Here is a 21,074-nt window from a genome sequence, read left to right as displayed (position 1 = left end):
TAAATAAGAATAAGCTGGTAATGACCAAAAAATGCTAATCTTTCTCGGATGTCAGCAATCAAAGCCTCAGGATCCCAACTAACCATTCTTGTACATATGATTAACCATCTCCCAAAGCGTAGCTGAATCAATTTCAAAAGAAAAATGCACCAAGTTACTATGAAAAGATTGCTCTCTTCATATTGCTAAGGAAAGAAACTTGAGGATATGATTACATGTTTCATATATTATAATATTAGAAATTTAATTTTTTATAATTTATTAATAAAGTGTGAAGTAAATTATTTTTGTCAACTATTTTCTCCGTCTCATTTCAAGTGTTACTTTAGAAATCTGTTTCATTTCTTTATCATTTTAGAAAATTAAGTCTTAATTATCTTTTTCAGTTTCACCATTTTTTTCTTGACATTTACAGTTGAACATATTTCAATTAAGCCGATTGAATTGATAACACTGAGCCATATCACGCTATTGGTATCTCCGTAGTATTCATTTATTTAGAGAATTGACAAAAAAAAAAAAAAGAAGATATTTTATTTAATTACAACTTGTATTTTTGGTATATATTGTGGCTAATGATTTTTTTTATATATAAATAATCATGATGTGTAATCCGCTTGAGCCGTAGAGCGTAAATATTTTTTGTCGTCCCAGCAAAATGAGCTTTTTGAGGATCGAACTCGAACTTGTATTTTCATCCTTATAAGGATTGAGGTCGTTTACCTAGCTTAACTCATATCTTGTTGGTGGGTAATGCTGATTTCTTTAATCTTTGTGTAATTATATTAAATAATTCTTGAAATTACATGGAGAGTATTTAATTGTGCAATTATTATCTTAAACAACACTCAAATGACATAGAAGGAGTATCTAGTAACTGCAGTTAGCATTCCGCAGTAAGTTTATGCGAAAACAAAATATTTAAAATTTATTGGCAATAATATCGAAAGTCAAAACACACTTGCACACCAAGGCAAGTGACTGATGTGATTGACTTATTTCTAATACAATTGTAGAATTTAAAAGACAAACCCGAAGAAAAAGACCAAGGAAAATAAAATAAAACATACTAGTTAAGTTGTTTATATAACATTCCCGGTATATCATTTGCACATTATATCGACCTTCTCACGTAAGCCTCCGAAGGGATATCGATTCGATTATCTGCGTACTCCTGGTCCTCCTCGTCGTGATGCACTGGGCTCCGGATTTATCGCGGTGTCTACAAATATCAATAATTAATTTCATTAAAAAAAAAAAGAGAAATCAGAATTCTTTTTCTTTTTTCTCTGTTAATTGATTATCAGTTACAATGAGATTAAAAAAAAAAAAAGGAATCGGGATATAATATAATTGAGTTCAAGTGTAATGTTAAGCTCAAATTTGAAGTTTTTATATGAATCCGTTTGATTCATTTAATTCTTGTTTGAACCAGACGATGAAAAATTATCTTAAATATCTAAATTTTAAATGAAATTAGAAGAATTGCAGATGAAAGTACATGAGATAAAAAATTCAAATTTTTCCTAAGATTTCAAATAACTATCCTGAATTTAAGTTGATTATATTCTAACACTCACTACAACAGATAAAAAAAAAAAAAAAAAAACAACTTGAGCAGAAGATCCAAACTTAATTAAAGAGTTGCTCCTTTATAATACTAAATTCATCTCCAAATTTTGAGTCATAATATATCAAAGCAAGGAAAAAAAAATGAACAAAAAGAAAAACTCAGTACTCGTACATACATAGAAGCTGACGAGCGGAGGTTGACGGCTGTATCAGAACAAAAATGATGAAGATAAATATAAAGAGAGCAATGAAAACATTGTGATGAGCATTATTAGCCATATCTTAAACAAAGCCGAAGGGCTTGGAACTTCTCCTGCAGCAATATATTATGGTCCTTTTTATAAACAATATGGGGTAGATAATTATCCTTATCAAGGCCATAATTTTCCACAGAATTTTCATTTTAAAATCTTATTCCAGAACTTTCTGTGGAGTTGTCGTTTTACTTGCAGCCCAAGTTGAACCTTTCCAGGTTTATTCATTAATATGAAATAGTGGTCATCCTTATAATGTAATATAATATAAATATAATATTATTCATTAAAAGCTAAAATAAAAAAAGTGGTCATCCTTATAATATAATATAGTAATTAAGAATACTTAAGGATTGATTATTATTTAGTATCTCATGTTTAACCTCATTTACAAGTCAAAATCTTTATTTTAAAAGTTGAACTTTTAGGTCCCTATAATTTTATTATGTTAACTACTTTGCCATTTTGTTGAATTTTATGTTAGTGAAGGACAAATGGTAAATCAGTGTTTTTAAGATTATAGGAAATTTGATAAAATTCATTAACCATGACATGCATTTTAACAAACCTTAATACCAAAAAATAGTTGATAATTTTGTCATTCTATTTAAAAATTAATTAAGTGGTTATTTTTGCTTGGAATATTAACATTTTCTTCCAAATAAAAGATTTTAAATATCTATATTTATATTTTTTTTATCCTATAATATTATTATGGCATATCCATATTATATTCTTTATTGATGAATTTCCAATAACTTTCTTTAAAAAAAATACTAATAATTTACAAAATAATATATTAAAAATATGTTAAATTTATTGTTATTTGTATAACACACGTAGTTAATATGTTAAAATCAAATTCAATTAATAATTTCATTTAATAATTTAGACTTATAAGGAGTTGACTTTTCTTCAACATAAAATAAAATGGAACAAGTAATTTTAATTGATTCATCTTATTTGTATGTGTTATTTACTCATTTTATATATTTTCAATAAAAAATTAATCTACATATTTCTACATGATAACTGTTGATCCAAATCAGTCTTTCTCATGTAATTTGGGATTTCCAAAATACTCTTACATCATTTGGGATTTCAAGAGCCTTAAATACAAGCTTAGAGTTGGTAGTTCAAACATTATAAAAAAAAAAAGAAAAAGAAAAAGAAGGGAAGAAGAAAAAGGAGAGGAAGAACAGGAATTAGGTGTAATTGCTCACATAATTTAAATTTTGAGCTTCTTATGTGCGCATCCCTGGTCCTCCGGGCGGTGACTTGCCTGGACATGCATCTATGCAACTGTCTACAAACACCATCAATCATATATATGTCATTCAAATAGCTGTCAAATTGGATCATTTTATTTCATAAGCCAAATTAATTCATTTTTGAAAGTTAATTCTGAAATTGAAATAATTTGATTAACTTATATTAATTAATTATTCATATTATATGAAAAATAATGGTTGGATTGATAAATAAGATGCAAATATATCCTTACTAGGATGTTGCCGAGCAGTTATGGATGATAGGAGCAGAGCCAAAATCAGAATTATGATTTGGAGGATCACCGCAACCTTCTTGTTGCTCTTAGCCATTGTTGTTGTTATGCAAGCAAAGAGCTTATAGAAACTGTCAATTTTAAACAAGAGACTGGAGAATGGTGTTGATGCTAATATCCATGTAAGTTCATTATTCATCTTGGGTGTTCAACTACTTATACCTACTCTTCCACAACTACCTCAGATCACAACTAACTTAGTCCTCCAAGAAAATAAATTGTGGTGTATTTACTTATAGAAATTAGTTTTCTGTTTTATTACGGAACATTTTTCTTAGAAAATGAAAATTAGAAAATAGAAAATGGAAAATGCGATTACTTGGTAACAATAAAAAATTAAAAATTTTTATCATAAAATTTATTTTAAAAACTTCACAAAACATTATTGATGACATTCATAATTAAAATAAAATATTGTAAAATAAATTTAGAAAATTTTTATTTAAAAATTTTTGAATTTTTTTTACTGATTATTTATAATAATAAGATCAATTTTTATCATTTTTGTAAAATTTCTTAAAATAAAGGATATAATATATTTATAATAATAAAATTAATTATATATTAAAGTATGATATAATTTTTTATGTTATTTAAATATTTTTATTTATTCAATGAAAATATTTTATAGAAAAAATTATTTATAGATATTAAGACTTTCATAATGAAAATGTCATTTTATAAAAATGAAAAACATATCTTTTGTTATAAAGGAAATTACGGAAACAACTTAGTTATTTTCCAAATCTTAGTTAAACACTCCCTTATCTTTTCAATTTTATCAATTCAATTATAAAGTTCAACCTCCATGTAAATAGACTGAATGTATAAATTCACTAATGAATTTTGTAACTTTTTTTAGTGTAAACTAGTATTCGGATGTCATTGACAGGGACCGTCTAATCTGGCTAGGAGTTTAATTACAGTTAAGACTTCTCACCCTTCCCTGCAGGTGCGTTTAGTGGGGATCGAACTGAAAATTCTTCCCACATGTCCAACCTGCGTTGCCAACTGAGTTGTAACCTGTAGGTCTTAATTTTGTAATTTTAATCCAATAATATCCTAATCTTTGTGATAACCTATTGTCTTTTTTTAACTTGCAATTTTGATGATATTGTACATATTTCCATACTAACATTTTTAGGATTTTGGTTTTTATATGCAAAATATAATTTAATATATAGTTAGCATAATTTTTAGAACAATAATTTTCACATTTTTTAACTATTTAAAATGTGTTAATTAATCTATTTCTACGAGTTGAATTGTTTAATAAAATGGTTTTGCAAGTTGAATGTTTCATGTATATCATATTATTATTTCTCTTATTTATAGAATTTTTATTAGAAGCTGTCAACAAATAATTTCAAAGACAGTAATTTCTAAAGTTAAAAAGCAATAATAATACAGTAAAATTATTATTAAAGACCAAAGAAAAAAGATTAGCTAATCAAGAAAATAATACCAACATATAGTCCTTAATATAATTTGTTATCACAAATTTACAACTGTTATTAATAAAGAGTTGGGCACTGGTACAAGCCGGAAAATAAAATAAACTATAATTAATGGCATTCGTATATGGATTGCATTATCTGCGCCTCCCTGGTCCTCCTGGCGGTGATCCACCGCCGCACGCACTTATCATGCAGTCTACAAATACCAGTAATTAATTTCATTAAAAAAAAAATTCAAACAGGTGCTTTAGACAAAGAAAATGTAAAATCCATGAATTTATGAAATTTTCTTAGATTTTTATCCTATGTATTTTAGAATTTTATATTTCATCCTTTAATTCGAAAACAAAATTGATAAATTAAATAATATATTTAAAAAAAAAATTTAAATGGCTTAAATCTCGTTGCTAATAAAAAACAATGAAACATATATAGATTGTTATTTCAAAATAGTAAAATTAACTTTCCGATATAATTTATCAATTTCAATCAAGTAAAAAAATTTTATAAAGTCAGTGAAAATTTTTAAATTCCATCAATTAATTGTAAATTAATGATGATATATCTAGATTATCACAAGTGAGAGTTGATGTTTCTCATATATCAAAAATTAGAATTTAGAATTCTTTTTCTTTACTATTAATAATAATGATAAAAGGAGTAATGAATTAAATGCATACCTTCGAGAAGCCGAACAGCGGAGGTTGGCGACACCATCAGAAGAAAGATGATGGTGAAGATCATAAAGATGGAAATGAAAACCTTGTGATCAGTATTATTAGGCATGTTTTATATTCGCAGGATTGGAATTAAGTAGCTTCTTGCAATTTGTATGACCCTTTGAGATTTTGGATTCCCAATTATAAACAGCTTGTGGTAGATAATTGTCCTTATCAATGACGATCCCAAGTTAGATAATCTTCAACAAAATTTTCATTTTTTAAAAACTTAAATTATTATTAATTCCACAACTTATTCACAACCAGAGTTACATACATAACATATTCAAATAAAAAGAAAAAAAAAAAAAGAACTATAATTGAGTTGGTTATGTATATAATACTACTAGTCGTTTGCATAATATCTTGGGCTTCTGTCTTAACTTTTAATCGTCCGATGGGATATGCACTGGATAATCAACGCCTCCCTGGTCCTCCAGGACTTGGATCACTCTCACACGCGTCCGCCTGGCAAGAAGGCCCTGCAACTATTATCACAATTAATTTCATTTTTGAAGTGACAATAACATAAAGGGATTTTCTAAGATGACTTGAAGTAAATTTAAGCCATCAAAATTGCAAAAAAAAAAAAAAAAAATTTATATTTTGTGAAAAAATGGGTCTATTATAACAGAACATCAAAGATTCACTTTATTTTTATCTTTTTGTTGATTCACATAATTTCGACTTTTTATAATAATAATCGTCTAACTGAAAATTAAGGATGAGATTACAACAAAAAAAATATTTTCATCATTTTTAAATCATCATTTGACTCTAAAAAAAAATTTAGAAAAAAATAAAAATTTGAAAAAATTTCAGCAGTCTAAGTAAATAATGTTGCACAAATAAAATTTTATTTTTTGAAATAAATGTGGTAATTAACAATTTTATAATGTAATTTTTGTTACATACTAAAAAGTCGCAAGCATGGCATAGGAATTTAATATATATATATATTACGTATTTTTTTTATATTTATCTATGATTTAAGGATTAAAAATCGTAATTGTAGTAATTTTTTGATCGATGATATAGTGAAATTATTCATTTCATAATATTATATGCTTTTAAATTTTAAAAAAATACGGTTGAAGGAATTACATAATTTAATAGAGGTCGCCCGAAAAAGTATGTAGAGAAAGAAAAATGTTACCATGTAAAATATTTAGAAAATAGTATTTTTTTTTTTTTTTTGGGAATAAGGAAGGAAAAATATTGAAGGAATTAATATTTTATTTATTTTCCATAAGGACATATTATATGAATCTCTCTGATTTGGAAAAGAAAATAATGGAAAAAAAATAGAAAATTTTATTTATTTATATTAAATTATCTAAATATCCCAATGCAACTGAAATCATATTTTATTATTTAAAAATAAATAAAAGTACAATGGTTGATATTCAATAATAGCATTTCCTTTTCTTCATTATATCTAAAGTTCTAAACAGTGACTACCATAGGTCAAGTCATTATTTAGCAATCGGTGTTGTTGCCATTAATCACGGCAAGGAGTATTCTAATGGAACAAGGAAATTTGTTTGGCAGATTCAGTTGCCCACAGGCAAAGGGAAAATAACAATGACTTGACCTAAGTCAACACTAAAATTCAAATTGTTTATCATATAATTGTGTTATATCTTAATTGATATGAAAATTTGCTATTTATCTTTTTTTACTAATTTTTTTATATCTTAATTTGAATATGAATGTCTTTTATTATTAAATCAATTTAATTAAATAAATATCATTGATATAGAAATTAATTATAATATTAAACACCTATAAATTAAAAAAAATATTCCTTTAGATTCTGTTGATTTTTAGCAAATAATTTACTTAGAAACTATTAACTTAGAACATATAGGCGATGGTCAAAGTTTGAATTTGTGATGAAGTTCAACTATTATCAAAATGATTAGACATTAATCAATTAATGAGGAAAATCATTCATATCTTGAAATTTTAATTCACGATTGTAAGCGTCATATGCAATAATTTACTTCATAATATACGTTTTGACTACTTTAAAAGCTGTTAACGAATAAAGTCTTAATAATATACGAATTAAAAACTCGATATAATTGGTCATATTTTTACTAATTGAATAACATATATTGCAAAATTTGAGTTCAAACCCTTAAATTATTGTCTCATAAATTAACAGTGAAATGCATAAATAAACAAAACCAAATTCAATTGCAAATGAAATAAGAACATACTTATTGATAATCAAGACAGAGTACATGACTAAAATGATTATCAAATCCATAAACAAGCTGCAAGCATAATTAATTCCCATTACCTTAAATATAAAATATGAAAGGTAAAATTGTACATAATATTATTAATGTTAAAACTTTTCATTATTCCCTTGTAGTTAGTTGGGACTACCAGGAGGAGAGGGCGGATCCTCCAACATCTGAGGAGTGAAAGAGTAACCGCCGGGAGCTGTTATGCCTGACCCTTCACCTTCCGGCGGAGGCAAATAGTTAATATTGTAGAGTGGCTTCCCATCGTCGCCTAAAACATATATTATAGCCGTACCATTGCTGTACTTGTGCACTTCAAATCTAGGTTTTCCATCACTGCCATTAATTATAGCAGTTTGGTAATCTGTAGTATTGGTCGCTAGTATCTTCGGCTTACCAGAAGGATCATTAATGTAACCAGTTGAGGAACCAGTATGATTAGCTCCTACAATTACTGGGTTGTCATCTTTATCATGCACTGTACCACTTTGAGACCTTGGTTCTCCATTAACACAAACTAAACCAGCATGAGCTCCATTTCTTGTTTCGCTTTTGTACGTTACTTTATTTACTGGTGTAGGACTTGGCGCTTGGCCTGCAATTATTAGAATTTACAGGCAGAAATTAAAATATGAAAAGATTAGAGAAATTAGTATTATTTTCAAATAATATATACATATTACCGCTTGGACAATTAGTATCTTCTAATAATCTTCTTGAAGCTTGACCTTGTGGGATGGAGCGGAAAACAAGAAACAAGAGGAAGCAGTAATTGATGATAAGGAAAGAAGAACGGTTATTAATATTATTATTCTTCATTTTGTTTTCTGGTTGGGTTTCTAGTTTGCAAGTTCTGCAACTAATGGGGATATTGATTTATATATATATAGTGATGATGGTGTGGGCTCTACTTTTTTTTTTTTCCTTTTTTATAATTTTCAACTGCACGCTAGATTGAAGTTTTGCTATATAGCTAATTCCCTAAATTGCTGACTCTACGAATTAGCTGGACCTCGAACTTCTTTTTGTTTTATTATTTTGAACTTCTGGAGCTCATAAATTAGTGCCCTCATGAACATGTAACTGTTATTGATTTTGTGGAACAAGAATACAAATATTGCTTGACTAAAAGTCAAGGTCAATGATTAACCATCAACGTTTTATTCAAAGATGAAAACTTTTCTTTTACCAATTAGGATACAACATTGTTAGATAATATTTCAGAAATATTACTTCTAAAACTGCACCAATTTTTTTTTTTTTTTTTTTTTTTTTGAACAGAATGAATATAATTTCATTGATAAAGCCTATTAGCATCTAAATACAAAATTGCAGATAAAGAAATAGGAGGATTACAAATCCAACGGGCGGAGAAAATATTCCTGAAACATGCTTAAAAGGTCAGCTGCTATATTTGCAGCTCTATAAATAAGAATAAGCTGGTAATGACCAAAAAATGCTAATCTTTCTCGGATGTCAGCAATCAAAGCCTCAGGATCCCAACTAACCATTCTTGTACATATGATTAACCATCTCCCAAAGCGTAGCTGAATCAATTTCAAAAGAAAAATGCACCAAGTTACTATGAAAAGATTGCTCTCTTCATATTGCTAAGGAAAGAAACTTGAGGATATGATTACATGTTTCATATATTATAATATTAGAAATTTAATTTTTTATAATTTATTAATAAAGTGTGAAGTAAATTATTTTTGTCAACTATTTTCTCCGTCTCATTTCAAGTGTTACTTTAGAAATCTGTTTCATTTCTTTATCATTTTAGAAAATTAAGTCTTAATTATCTTTTTCAGTTTCACCATTTTTTTCTTGACATTTACAGTTGAACATATTTCAATTAAGCCGATTGAATTGATAACACTGAGCCATATCACGCTATTGGTATCTCCGTAGTATTCATTTATTTAGAGAATTGACAAAAAAAAAAAAAAGAAGATATTTTATTTAATTACAACTTGTATTTTTGGTATATATTGTGGCTAATGATTTTTTTTATATATAAATAATCATGATGTGTAATCCGCTTGAGCCGTAGAGCGTAAATATTTTTTGTCGTCCCAGCAAAATGAGCTTTTTGAGGATCGAACTCGAACTTGTATTTTCATCCTTATAAGGATTGAGGTCGTTTACCTAGCTTAACTCATATCTTGTTGGTGGGTAATGCTGATTTCTTTAATCTTTGTGTAATTATATTAAATAATTCTTGAAATTACATGGAGAGTATTTAATTGTGCAATTATTATCTTAAACAACACTCAAATGACATAGAAGGAGTATCTAGTAACTGCAGTTAGCATTCCGCAGTAAGTTTATGCGAAAACAAAATATTTAAAATTTATTGGCAATAATATCGAAAGTCAAAACACACTTGCACACCAAGGCAAGTGACTGATGTAATTGACTTATTTCTAATACAATTGTCGAATTTAACAGACAAACCCGATGAAAAAGACCAAGGAAAATAAAATAAAACATACTAGTTAAGTTGTTTATATATCATTCCCAGTATATCATTTGCACATTATATTGAGCTTCTCACGTAAGCCTCGGAAGGGATATCGATTCATTATCCGTATCTTCTTGGTCCTCCTGGTCGTGATGACTTGAACATCAAAATTGCAAAAAAAAAAAAAAAAAAAGTTTTTATTTTGTAAAAAAATGGGTCTATTATAACAGAACATCAAAGATTCACTTTATTTTTATCTTTTTGTTAATTCACATAATTTCGACCTTTTATAATAATAATGGTCTAACTGAAAATTAAGGATGAGATTACAACAAAAAAAAAAGTATTTTCATTATTTTTAAATCATCATGTGACTCTAAAAAAAATTTAGAAAAAATAAAAATTTGAAAAAATTTCAGCAGTCTAAATAAATAATGTTGCACAAATAAATTTTTATTTTTTGAAATAAATGTGTAATTAACAATTTTATAATGTAATTTTTGTTACATACTAAAAAATCGCAAGCATGGCATAGAAATTTAATATATATATATATATATATATATATATATATATATAAGTATATATTATGTATTTTGTTTTATATTTATCTATGATTTAAGGATTAAAAATCATAATTGTAGTAATTTTTGGATCGATGATATATAGTGAATTATTCGTTTCATAATATTATATGCTTTTAAATTTTAAAAAAATACGGTTGAAGGAATTACATAATTTAATAGAGGCCGCCGAAAAAGTATGTAGAGAAAGAAAAATATTACCATAGAAAATATTTAGGAAATAGTTTTTTTTTTTTTTTTTTTTTTTGGGAATGAGGAAGGAAAAATATTGAAGGAAGTAATACTTTATTTATTTTCCATAAGGACATTATATGAATCTCTCTGATTTGGAAAAGAAAATATTGGAAAAATATTGAAGGAAGTAATACTTTATTTATTTTCCTGGTCCTTCTGCTACTGATCCACTGGGTTGCGCCGCTCCTATAAGTATCATAATTAATTTCGTTAAAAGAAATCATATAATTATTTGTTATCTTTAATTACTTATGAATAAAATGATGATATAAAAATATTAATTTGAAAAAAAGTTTATTAGTTATTATTTTATGAGATTAATATAATATAAATATCAATCAGTTACCACCTGTTAATACGAAAAGCTCCAAAATATAGTAATAAAATAAAAAGTTAGTTGAAACTTTATAAGGTATCAACTAATGATTAAAGGCTATGTCGATAAATTAATTATTTCAGTAATTGTTAGTTGCCTGAATAATTGTCTGCGTTTATAAAATATTTAAAAAAAAGCAACATTTCATCAAACTTTAAATGTTAGTATAAACATTAAATGACTCGAGTTATAGATAATAGAGGTAGTGTTTTGATCTTAGTCAAAACATTAAAGGCTACATGAAAATTTATTACGAACAAGGCCAAAATTTTTAGTAAAAACCTCTAATTGTTGAGTGCAAAAGTAACTATTAAATTTAATATAATCTTCTTCCTCAAGTGCAAATTAAAAAAAAAAAAAAAAAAAGGAATCGAGATATAATATAATTGAGTCCAAGTGGAATATTATGCTCAAATTTTTCATTTAATTCTTGTTTGAACCAGACGAATGAAAAATTATCTTAAATATCTAAATTTTAAATGAAATTAGAAGAATTGCATATGAAAGTACACGAGATAACAAATCCAATCTTTCACTAAGATTTCGAATAACTATCCTGAATTCAAGTTGATTATGTTCTAACACTCACTACAACAGATTAAAAAAAAAAAAAAAAAAAAAAAAAAACAACTTGAGCAGAAGATCGAAACTCAATTAAAGAGTTGCTCTTGGTTGGAAATCGCTATTTTCCCGCCCTTCGGACCGACTTCAAGCAGGAACAAATGAGAAAATAAAATAATAACTGAGAAATTAAAGAGAATAAATAACACGATAATTTAACGTGGAAAACTCCCCAAGTAGAGAAAAACCACGGCCGTTGCCAAACGACAACCAAGAAAAATATTCACTACGTGGCAAATTGTTACAACCACAATTACAAAATATTTTTCTACCCGATACCCTCAAAACACCTCAAATATTTTATACTCCAAGGGATTCCAAAAGACTTGCTCTAAATCCCTAATATAAAATACATTCAAGTGTTTTTTGTGTGTTTAGAAACCTAAACCTTAGCTTCTTTTTTATAGCCAATCCACCACTCTCACATGCTCTTCTCCCCGACGTGGAATTGAGCAAAACTAAATTTTATACTTTTTTTTTTTTTCAACAAAGGTGGCTAGCAGCTCTTCTATAGTACTAAAGTCATCTCCAAACTTTGAGTCATAATATATCAAAGCAAGGAAAAAAAAAATGAACAAAAAAAAAACTCAGTACTCGTACATACCTAGAAGCTGACGAGCGGAGGTTGACGGCTGTATCAGAGCAAAAATGATGAAGATAAATATAAAGAGAGCAATGAAAACCTTGTGATGAGCATTATTAGCCATATCTTAAACAAAGCCGAATGGCTTGGAACTTCTCCTGCAGCAATATATTATGGTCCTTTTTATAAACAATATGTGGTAGATAATTATCCTTATCAAGGCCATAATTTTCCACAGAATTTTCATTTTAAACTCTTATTCCAGACTTTCTGTGGAGCTGTCGTTTTACTTGCAGCCCAAGTTGAACCTTTCCAGGTTTTTTCATTAATATGAAATAGGATGTCACAACTTATAGCTACTGCTTTAAATTTATATATAGACAGAGACAGGTGTGATAATCTCAAACTTGGAGGAACCAAAATTTATATAAAATAATATTATAATGTTTTTAATAAGTCAAAAGACAAAATTAATAGAAGAACTGAGGAGAACAAAATTTGTAAGGAAAAGCTAAAATAAAAAAAGTGGTCATCCTTATAATATAATAATTAAGAATATTTAAGCATTGATTATTATTTATTACCTCATGTTTAACCTCATTTACAAGTCAAAATCTTTATTTTAAAAGTTGAACTTTTAGGTCCCTATAATTTTATTATGTTAACTACTTTGCCATTTTGTTGAATTTTATGTTAGTGAAGGATAAATAGTAAATTAGTGTTTTTAAGATTATAGGAAATTTGATAAAATTCATTAACCATGACATGCATTTTAACAAACCTTAATACCAAATCATAGTTGATAATTTTGTCATTCTATTTAAAAATTAATTAAGTGGTTATTTTTGCTTGGAATATTAACATTTTCTTCCAAATAAAAGATTTTAAATATCTATATTTATATTTTTTAATCCTATAATATTATTATGGCATATCCATATTATATTCTTTATTGATGAATTTCTAATAACTTTCTTTAAAAATACTAATAATTTACAAAATAATATATTAAAAATATGTTAAATTTATTGTTATTTATATAACACACGTAGTTAATATGTTAAAATCAAATTCAATTAATAATTTCATTTAATAATTTAGACTTATAAGAAGTTGAGTTTTCTTCAACATAAAATAAAATGGACCAAGTGATTTTAATTGATTCATCTTATTCATATGTGTTATTTACTCATTTTATATATTTTCAATAAAAAATTAATCCACATATTTCTACATGACAACTGTTGATCCAAATCAGTCTTTCTCATGTAATCTGGGATTTCCAAAATACTCTTACATCATTTGGGATTTCAAGATACTCTTACAAGCTTAGAGTTGGTAGTTCAAACATTTAAAAAAAAAAAAAAAAAAAAAAAAAAAAAAAAAGAAGGGAAGAAGAAAAAAGAGAAGAAGAAGAGGAATTAGGTGTAATTGCTCACATAGATTAAATTTTGAGCTTCTTATGAGCGCATCCCTGGTCCTCCGGGCGGTGACTTGCCTGGACATGCTTCTATGCAACTTCCTACAAACACCATCAATCATATATATGTCATTCAAATAGCTGTCAAATTGGATCATTTTATTTCATATGCCAAATTAATTCATTTTTGAAAGTTAATTCTGAAATTGAAATAATTTGATTAACTTATATTAATTAATTACTTATATTATATGAAAAATAATGGTTGGATTGATAAATAAGATGCAATATATACTTACTAGGATGTTGCCGAGCAGTTATGGATGATAGGAGCAGAGCCAAAATCAGAATTATGATTTGGAGGATCACCGCAACCTTCTTGTTGCTCTTAGCCATTGTTGTTGTTATGCAAGCAAAGAGCTTATAGAAACTGTCAATTTTAAACAAGAGACTGGAGAATGGTGTTGATGCTAATATCCATGTAAGTTCATTATTCATCTTGGGTGTTCAACTACTTATACCTACTCTTCCACAACTAACTCAGATCACAACTTAGTCCTCCAAGAAAATAAATTGTGATCTATTTACTTATAGAAAATAGTTTTCTACTTTATTGCAAAACAGTTTTCTTAAAAAATGAAAAATAGAAAATAGGAAAATGGAAAATGCAATTACTTGGTAACAATAAAAAATTTTATTATAAAGTTTAATTTAAAAACTTCACAAACATTATTCATGACATTCATAATTAAAATAAAATATTATAAAATAAATTTAGAAAATTTTTATTTAAAAATTTTTGAAGTTTTGTTAATTACTAATTATTTATAATAATAATATCAATTTTTATCATTTTGTAAAATTTCTTAAAATAAAGGATATAATATATTTTTAATAATAAAATTAATTATATATTAAAGCATAATATAATTTTTTATGTTATTTAAATATTTTCATTTATTCAATAAAAATATTTTATAGAAAAAATTATTTATAGATATTATAACTTTCATAATGAAAATGTCATTTTATAAAAATGAAAAACATGTCTTTTGTTATAAAGGAAATTACGGAAACAACTTAGTTGTTTTCCAAACCGGTATTCGGACCCATTACCAGGGACCGCTTAATCCGGTTCGGGGCTTAGTCACAATTAAGGCTCATCACCCCTATCTATAGGTGCATTCAGTGGGGATCGAACCAAGAGCTCTTCCCATATGCACAGTCTGCATTGCCAACTGAGCCACAACCGGTATGTCTAAATTTTGTAACTTTAATCTTATAATATCCTAATCTTTGTGATTTGTCTTTTTTTAACTTGCAAATTTTGATGATATTGTACATATTTCCATACTAATAACAATAATTTTTAGGGTTTTGGTTTTTATATGCAAAATATAATTTAATATATAGTTAGTATAATTTTTAGAACAATAATTTTCACATTTTTCAACTATTTAAAATGTGTTAATTAATCGATTTTTACAAGTTGAATTGTTTAATAAAATGGTTTTGCAAGTTGAATATTTCATGTATATCATATTATTATTTCTCTTATTTATAGAATTTTTATTTGAAGCCATCCACAAATAATTTCAAAGACAGTAATTTCTAAAGTTAAAAAGCAATAATAATACAGTAAAATTATTATTAAAGACCAAAGAAAAAAGATTAGCTAATCAAGAAAATAATACCAACATATAGTCCTTAATATAATTTGTTATCACAAATTTACAACTGTTATTAATAAAGAGTTGGGCACTGGTACAAGCCGGAAAATAAAATAAACTATAATTAATGGCATTCGTATATGGATTGCATTATCTGCGCCTCCCTGGTCCTCCTGGCGGTGATCCACCGCCGCACGCACTTATCATGCAGTCTACAAATATCAGTAATTAATTTCATTAAAAAAAAAATTCAAACAGGTGCTTTAGACTGAGAAAATGTAAAATCCATGAATTTTATGAAATTTTCTTAGATTTTTATCCTATGTATTTTAGAATTTTATATTTCATCTTTTAATTCGAAAACAAAATTCATAAATTAAATAATATTTTTTAAGAAAATTTAAATGGCTTAAATCTCATATTAATAAAAACCAATGAAACATATATGAGATCGTTATCTCAAAATCGTAAAATTAAAGTTCCGATAAAATTTATATATTTAAATCAAGTAAAAAAATTTTATGAAGTCGGTGAAAATTTTTAAATTCCATCAATTAATTGTAAATTAATGATGATATATCTAAATTATCACAAGTGAGAGTTCATCATTCTCGTATATCAAAAATTAGAATTCAATTCTTTTTCTTTCCTATTAATAATAATGAAAAAAGGAGTAATGAATTAAATGCATACCTTCGAGAAGCCGACCAGCGGACGTTGGCGACACCATCAGAAGAAAGATGATGGTGAAGATCATAAAGATGGAAATGAAAACCTTGTGATCAGTATTATTAGGCATGTTTTGTATACGTAAGATTGAAATTAAGCAGCTTCCTGCAATTTGCATGACCCTTTGAGATTTTGGTTCCTAATTATAAACAGCTTGTGGTAGATAATTGTCCTTATCAATGACGATCCCAAGTTCTTAGTCTTCAACAAAATTTTCATTTTTTAAAAACTTAAATTATTATTAATTCCACAACTTATTCACAACCAGAGTTACATACATAACATATTCAAATAAAAAAAAAAAAAAACTATAATTGAGTTGGTTATGTATATAATACTACTGGTCGTTTGCATAATATCTTGGGCTTCTGTCTTAACTTTTAATCGTCCGATGGGATATGCACTGGATAATCAACGCCTCCCTGGTCCTCCAGGACTTGGATCACTCTCACACGCGTCCGTCTGGCAAGAAGGCCCTGCAACTATTATCATAATTAATTTCATTTTTGAAGTGAAAATAACATAAAGGGATTTTCTAAGATGACATGAAGTAAATTTAAGTCATCAAAATTGCAAAAAAAAAAAAAAATGTTTATATTTTGTGAAAAAATGGGTCTAATATAACAGAACATCAAAGATTCACTTTATTTTGATCTTTTTGTTGATTCACATAATTTCGACCTTTTATAATAATAATCGTCTAACTGAAAATTAAGGATGAGATTACAACAAAAAAAATATTTTCATCATTTTTAAATCATCATTTGACTCTAAAAAAAAAATTTAGAAAAAATAAAAATTTGAAAAAATTTCAGCAGTCTAAGTAAATAATGTTGCACAAATAAAATTTTATTTTTTGAAATAAATGTGGTAATTAACAATTTTATAATGTAATTTTTGTTACATACTAAAAATTCGCAAGCATGGCATAGGAATTTAATATATATATATATATATATATAAGTATATATTATGTATTTTGTTTTATATTTATCTATGATTTAAGGATTAAAAATCGTAATTGTAATAATGTTTGGATGGATGATATAGTGAAATTATTCATTTCATAATATTATATGCTTTTAATTTTAAAAAAATACGGTTGAAGGAATTACATAATTTAATAGAGGTCGCCCGAAAAAGTATGTAGAGAAAGAAAAATGTTACCACGGAAAATATTTAGAAAATAGTTTTTTTTTTTTTGGGGGGGGGAATAAGGAAGGAAAAATATTGAAGGAAGTAATACTTTATTTATTTTCCATAAGGACATATTATATGAATCTCTCTGATTTGGAAAAGAAAATAATGGAAAAAAATAGAAAATTTTTATTTATTTATATTAAATTATCTAAATATCCCAATGCAACTGAAATCATATTTTATTATTTAAAAATAAATAAAAGTACAATGGTTAATATTCAATAATAGCATTTCCTTTTCTACATTATATCTAAAGTTCTAAACAGTGACTACCATAGGTCAAGTCATTATTTAGCAATCGGTGTTGTTGCCATTAATCACGGCAAAGGAGTATTCTAATGGAAAAAGGAAATTTGTTTGGCAGATTCAGTTGCCCACAGGCAAAGGGAAAATAACAATGACTTGACCTAAGTCAACACTAAAATTCAAATTTTTTATCATATAATTATGTTATATCTTAATTGATATGAAAATTTGCTATTTTTCTTTTTTTTTTATTAATTTTTTTATATCTTAGTTTGAATATGAATATCTTTTATTATTAAATCAAATTAATTAAATAAATATCATTGATATAGAAATTAATTATAATATTAAACGCCTATAAATTTAAAAAAATAAACATATTTATTGGCAATAATATCGAAAGTCAAAACACACTTGCACACCAAGGCAAGTGACTGATGTAATTGACTTATTTCTAATACAATTGTAGAATTTAAAAGACAAACCCGAAGAAAAAGACCAAGGAAAATAAAATAAAACATACTAGTTAAGTTGTTTATATAACATTCCCAGTATATCATTTGCACATTATATTGAGCATCTCACGTAAGCCTCCGAAGGGATATCGATTCGATTATCCGTGTTTTCCTGGTCCTCCTCCTTGTGGTCTACTGGGGTCCGCATTTATGTACCGAGCATCTATTCCTATAAGTATCATAATTAATTTCGTTAAAAGAAATCATAGTTAATCTTCTTCCTCATGTACAAATTAAAAAAAAAAAAAAAAAAAAAAAAAAAAAAAGAGAATTCAGAATTCTTTTCCTTTTTTCTCTGTTAATTGATTATCAGTTACAATGAGATTAAAAAGAAAAGGAATTGGGATATAATATAATTGAGTCCAAGTGGAATATTATGCTCAAATTGAGTCCAAGTGGAATATTATAATATTAATATAATATTATTCATTAAAAGCTAAAATAAAAAAATGGTCATCCTTATAATATAATATAGTAATTAAGAATATTTAAGGATTGATTATTATTTATTACCTCATGTTTAACGTCATTTACAAGTCAAAATCTTTATTTTAAAAGTTGAACTTTTAGGTCCCTATAATTTTATTATGTTAACTAGTTTGCCATTTTGTTGAATTTTATGTTAGTGAAGGATAAATAGTAAATTAGTGTTTTTAAGATTATAGGAAATTTGATAAAATTCATTAACCATGACATGCATTTTAACAAACCTTAATACCAAATAATAGTTGATAATTTTGTCATTCTATTTGAAAATTAATTAAGTGGTTATTTTGCGTGGAATATTAATCTTTTCTTCCAAATAAAAGATTTTAAATATCTATATTTATATTTTTTTAATCCTATAATAATATTATGGCATATCCATATAATGTTCTTTATTGATGAATTTCTAATAACTTTCTTTAAAAAAATACTAATAATTTACAAAATAAAATATTAAATATATTTTAAATTTATTGTTATATAATATAACACACGGCTATAATTGGTAGTTAATATTTTAAAATCAAATTTAATTAATAATTTCATTTAATAATTTAGACTTATAAGGAATTGACTTATCTTCAACACAAAATGGACCAAGTAATTTTAATTAGTTCATTTTATTCGTATGTGTTATTTACTCATTTTATATATTTTCAATAAAAAATTAATCCACGTACTTCTACATGACAACTATTACATCATTTGGGATTTCAAGAGCCTTAAATACAAGCTTAGAGTCGGTAGTTCAAACATTATAAAAAAAGAAGAATTAGGTGTAATTGCTGGCATAATTTAAATTTTGAGCTTCTTATGTGCGCATCCCTGGTCCTCCGGGCGGTGACTTGCCTGGACATGCATCTATGCAACTTTCTACAAACACCATAAATCATATATATGTCATTCAAATAGCTGTCAAATTGGATCATTTTATTTCATATGCCAAATGAATTCATTTTTGAAAATTAATTCTGAAATTGAAATAATTTGATAAACTTATATTAATTAATTACTCATATTATATGAAAAATAATGGTTGGATTGATAAATAAGATGCAATATATACTTACTAGGATGTTGCCGAGCAGTTATGGATGATAGGTGCAGAGCCAAAATCAGAATTATGATTTGGAGGATCACCGCAACCTTCTTGTTGCTCTTAGCCATTGTTGTTGTTATGCAAGCAAAGGGCTTATAGAAACTGTAACATCCTCTTGAGTTGAGTCGGGTTGAACCAAACCTGGTTGGGGTAGAATGGATGATAAGTGGACTTATTTGCATGAAAAGTTTAGGACTTGTTATGAGAATTCTTGTGTATAGGAGAAGAAAGTTCAAAAGCTGCAGAAAAGAGAAGCTGAAACAGAGTTCAAGCTTTTGACGTCAAGGTTTGATATCTCATGTTGTTCACTAGTTTCTTTGCATGTAAATTGTATGGCGTGTTGCTAGTGAGATGATATGTTGCTTATTGTTGAGTGAGAAGATTGGATATGATGTGAAAACAAGGGATGAGTATATGAAGTGGAAACAGAGTTTGCTGGAAATTTTACCAGCAACTTCATCTTGATTTTGAACCCATTTAATGATGGAATTAGGAATTGTCATAGAAGAGTTATTGGTTCCTCTATATGTTATCTTTACGTGGGCTTTTGAATCACTCAATTTGAAGTTGTATATTGAGAGTTATGGCCAAAAGAACACAGACTGCACAATCTGGAAACACGTCGCGCGCCCGCGCGGTCTGGAAAGCAAGTCGCGCTCGCGACTTTCACATACGCGGTCGCGACTTTGGCCAGAAGCTCTCTGACTCTCAGTGTGCGCATCTCGCGCCCGCGAATCACACAAGCGTGCTCGCGACTTCATCTCGCGCTCGCGACTTTCACATACGCGGTCGCGACTTGAGCCAGAAACCTCTCTGACTCTCAATTGCACTTTGCGCGCTCGCAAGGTTTGAAGACGCGCTCGCGACTTCTCCTTGGGAAGCATCTCGCGCTCGCGACTTGTCCCTGTGCGCTCGCGACTTGTGGTTTCATGCATTTTGGACTTCATTTTCCATACAATTACATTCCTTTGCTCAACATACATGCATCCAATCATTGTAAAACAAAAATATAATATAAGAACATGG

The 21,074-nt window shown here is 27.2% G+C and overlaps 1 protein-coding gene and 4 long non-coding RNA genes across 8 annotated transcripts; all 5 read right to left on the bottom strand.

Moving 5' to 3' along the window:
- Positions 1-901: 901 nt before the first annotated feature.
- Positions 902-3,556, bottom strand: LOC105641955 (uncharacterized). Of its 3 annotated transcripts, XR_016318593.1 has the most exons (3): positions 3,331-3,505; positions 3,050-3,132; positions 902-1,222 (listed from the first exon to the last, which is right to left on the bottom strand). It is a non-coding gene; the product is annotated as an uncharacterized LOC105641955 (long non-coding RNA). The 3 variants fall into 3 exon arrangements; XR_016318594.1 differs by lacking the exons at positions 3,050-3,132; positions 3,331-3,505 and adding an exon at positions 1,749-2,488; XR_016318592.1 differs by lacking the exon at positions 902-1,222 and having other exon boundaries at positions 2,862-3,132; positions 3,331-3,556.
- Positions 3,557-4,847: 1,291 nt separating this feature from the next.
- On the bottom strand, positions 4,848-5,746 carry LOC149493020 (uncharacterized). The gene is made up of 2 exons (XR_016322812.1): positions 5,528-5,746; positions 4,848-5,043 (listed from the first exon to the last, which is right to left on the bottom strand). It is a non-coding gene; the product is annotated as an uncharacterized LOC149493020 (long non-coding RNA).
- A 2,003-nt stretch (positions 5,747-7,749) lies between these two features.
- Positions 7,750-8,710, bottom strand: LOC149493019 (uncharacterized). Its single transcript, XM_089715582.1, has 2 exons — positions 8,505-8,710; positions 7,750-8,416 (listed from the first exon to the last, which is right to left on the bottom strand). The coding sequence occupies exons 1-2, from the start codon at positions 8,638-8,640 to the stop codon at positions 7,950-7,952; spliced, it is 603 nt and encodes a 200-aa protein (XP_089571708.1). The 5' UTR covers positions 8,641-8,710; the 3' UTR covers positions 7,750-7,949.
- A 3,285-nt stretch (positions 8,711-11,995) lies between these two features.
- On the bottom strand, positions 11,996-14,647 carry LOC149493018 (uncharacterized). 2 transcript variants are annotated; one of them, XR_016318591.1, is made up of 3 exons: positions 14,403-14,622; positions 14,123-14,205; positions 11,996-12,732 (listed from the first exon to the last, which is right to left on the bottom strand). It is a non-coding gene; the product is annotated as an uncharacterized LOC149493018 (long non-coding RNA). The 2 variants fall into 2 exon arrangements; XR_016318590.1 differs by lacking the exon at positions 11,996-12,732 and having other exon boundaries at positions 13,833-14,205; positions 14,403-14,647.
- Positions 14,648-15,789: 1,142 nt separating this feature from the next.
- Positions 15,790-16,601, bottom strand: LOC149493017 (uncharacterized). Its single transcript, XR_016322832.1, has 2 exons — positions 16,467-16,601; positions 15,790-15,985 (listed from the first exon to the last, which is right to left on the bottom strand). It is a non-coding gene; the product is annotated as an uncharacterized LOC149493017 (long non-coding RNA).
- Between the last annotated feature and the right edge of the window lie 4,473 nt (positions 16,602-21,074).

Source organism: Jatropha curcas, chromosome 10 (assembly GCF_041381405.1).
Source record: "Jatropha curcas cultivar XTBG-Jc1 chromosome 10, XTBG_Jcur_1.0, whole genome shotgun sequence".
NCBI lineage: Eukaryota > Viridiplantae > Streptophyta > Magnoliopsida > Malpighiales > Euphorbiaceae > Jatropha > Jatropha curcas.
Note: the sequence above shows the minus strand (reverse complement) of the source record. Positions and strands in the feature narration are given on the sequence as shown.

What these genes read in the sequence shown, in the direction of transcription:
- LOC149493019 (XM_089715582.1), bottom strand. Translation starts at nt 8,640, where the DNA reads ATGAAGAATAATAATATTAATAACCGTTCTTCTTTCCTTATCATCAAT. An exon ending in AGATACTAATTGTCCAAGCG is followed by an intron (nt 8,417 to 8,504) that starts GTAATATGTATA and finishes TAATAATTGCAG; the next exon opens with GCCAAGCGCCAAGTCCTACA.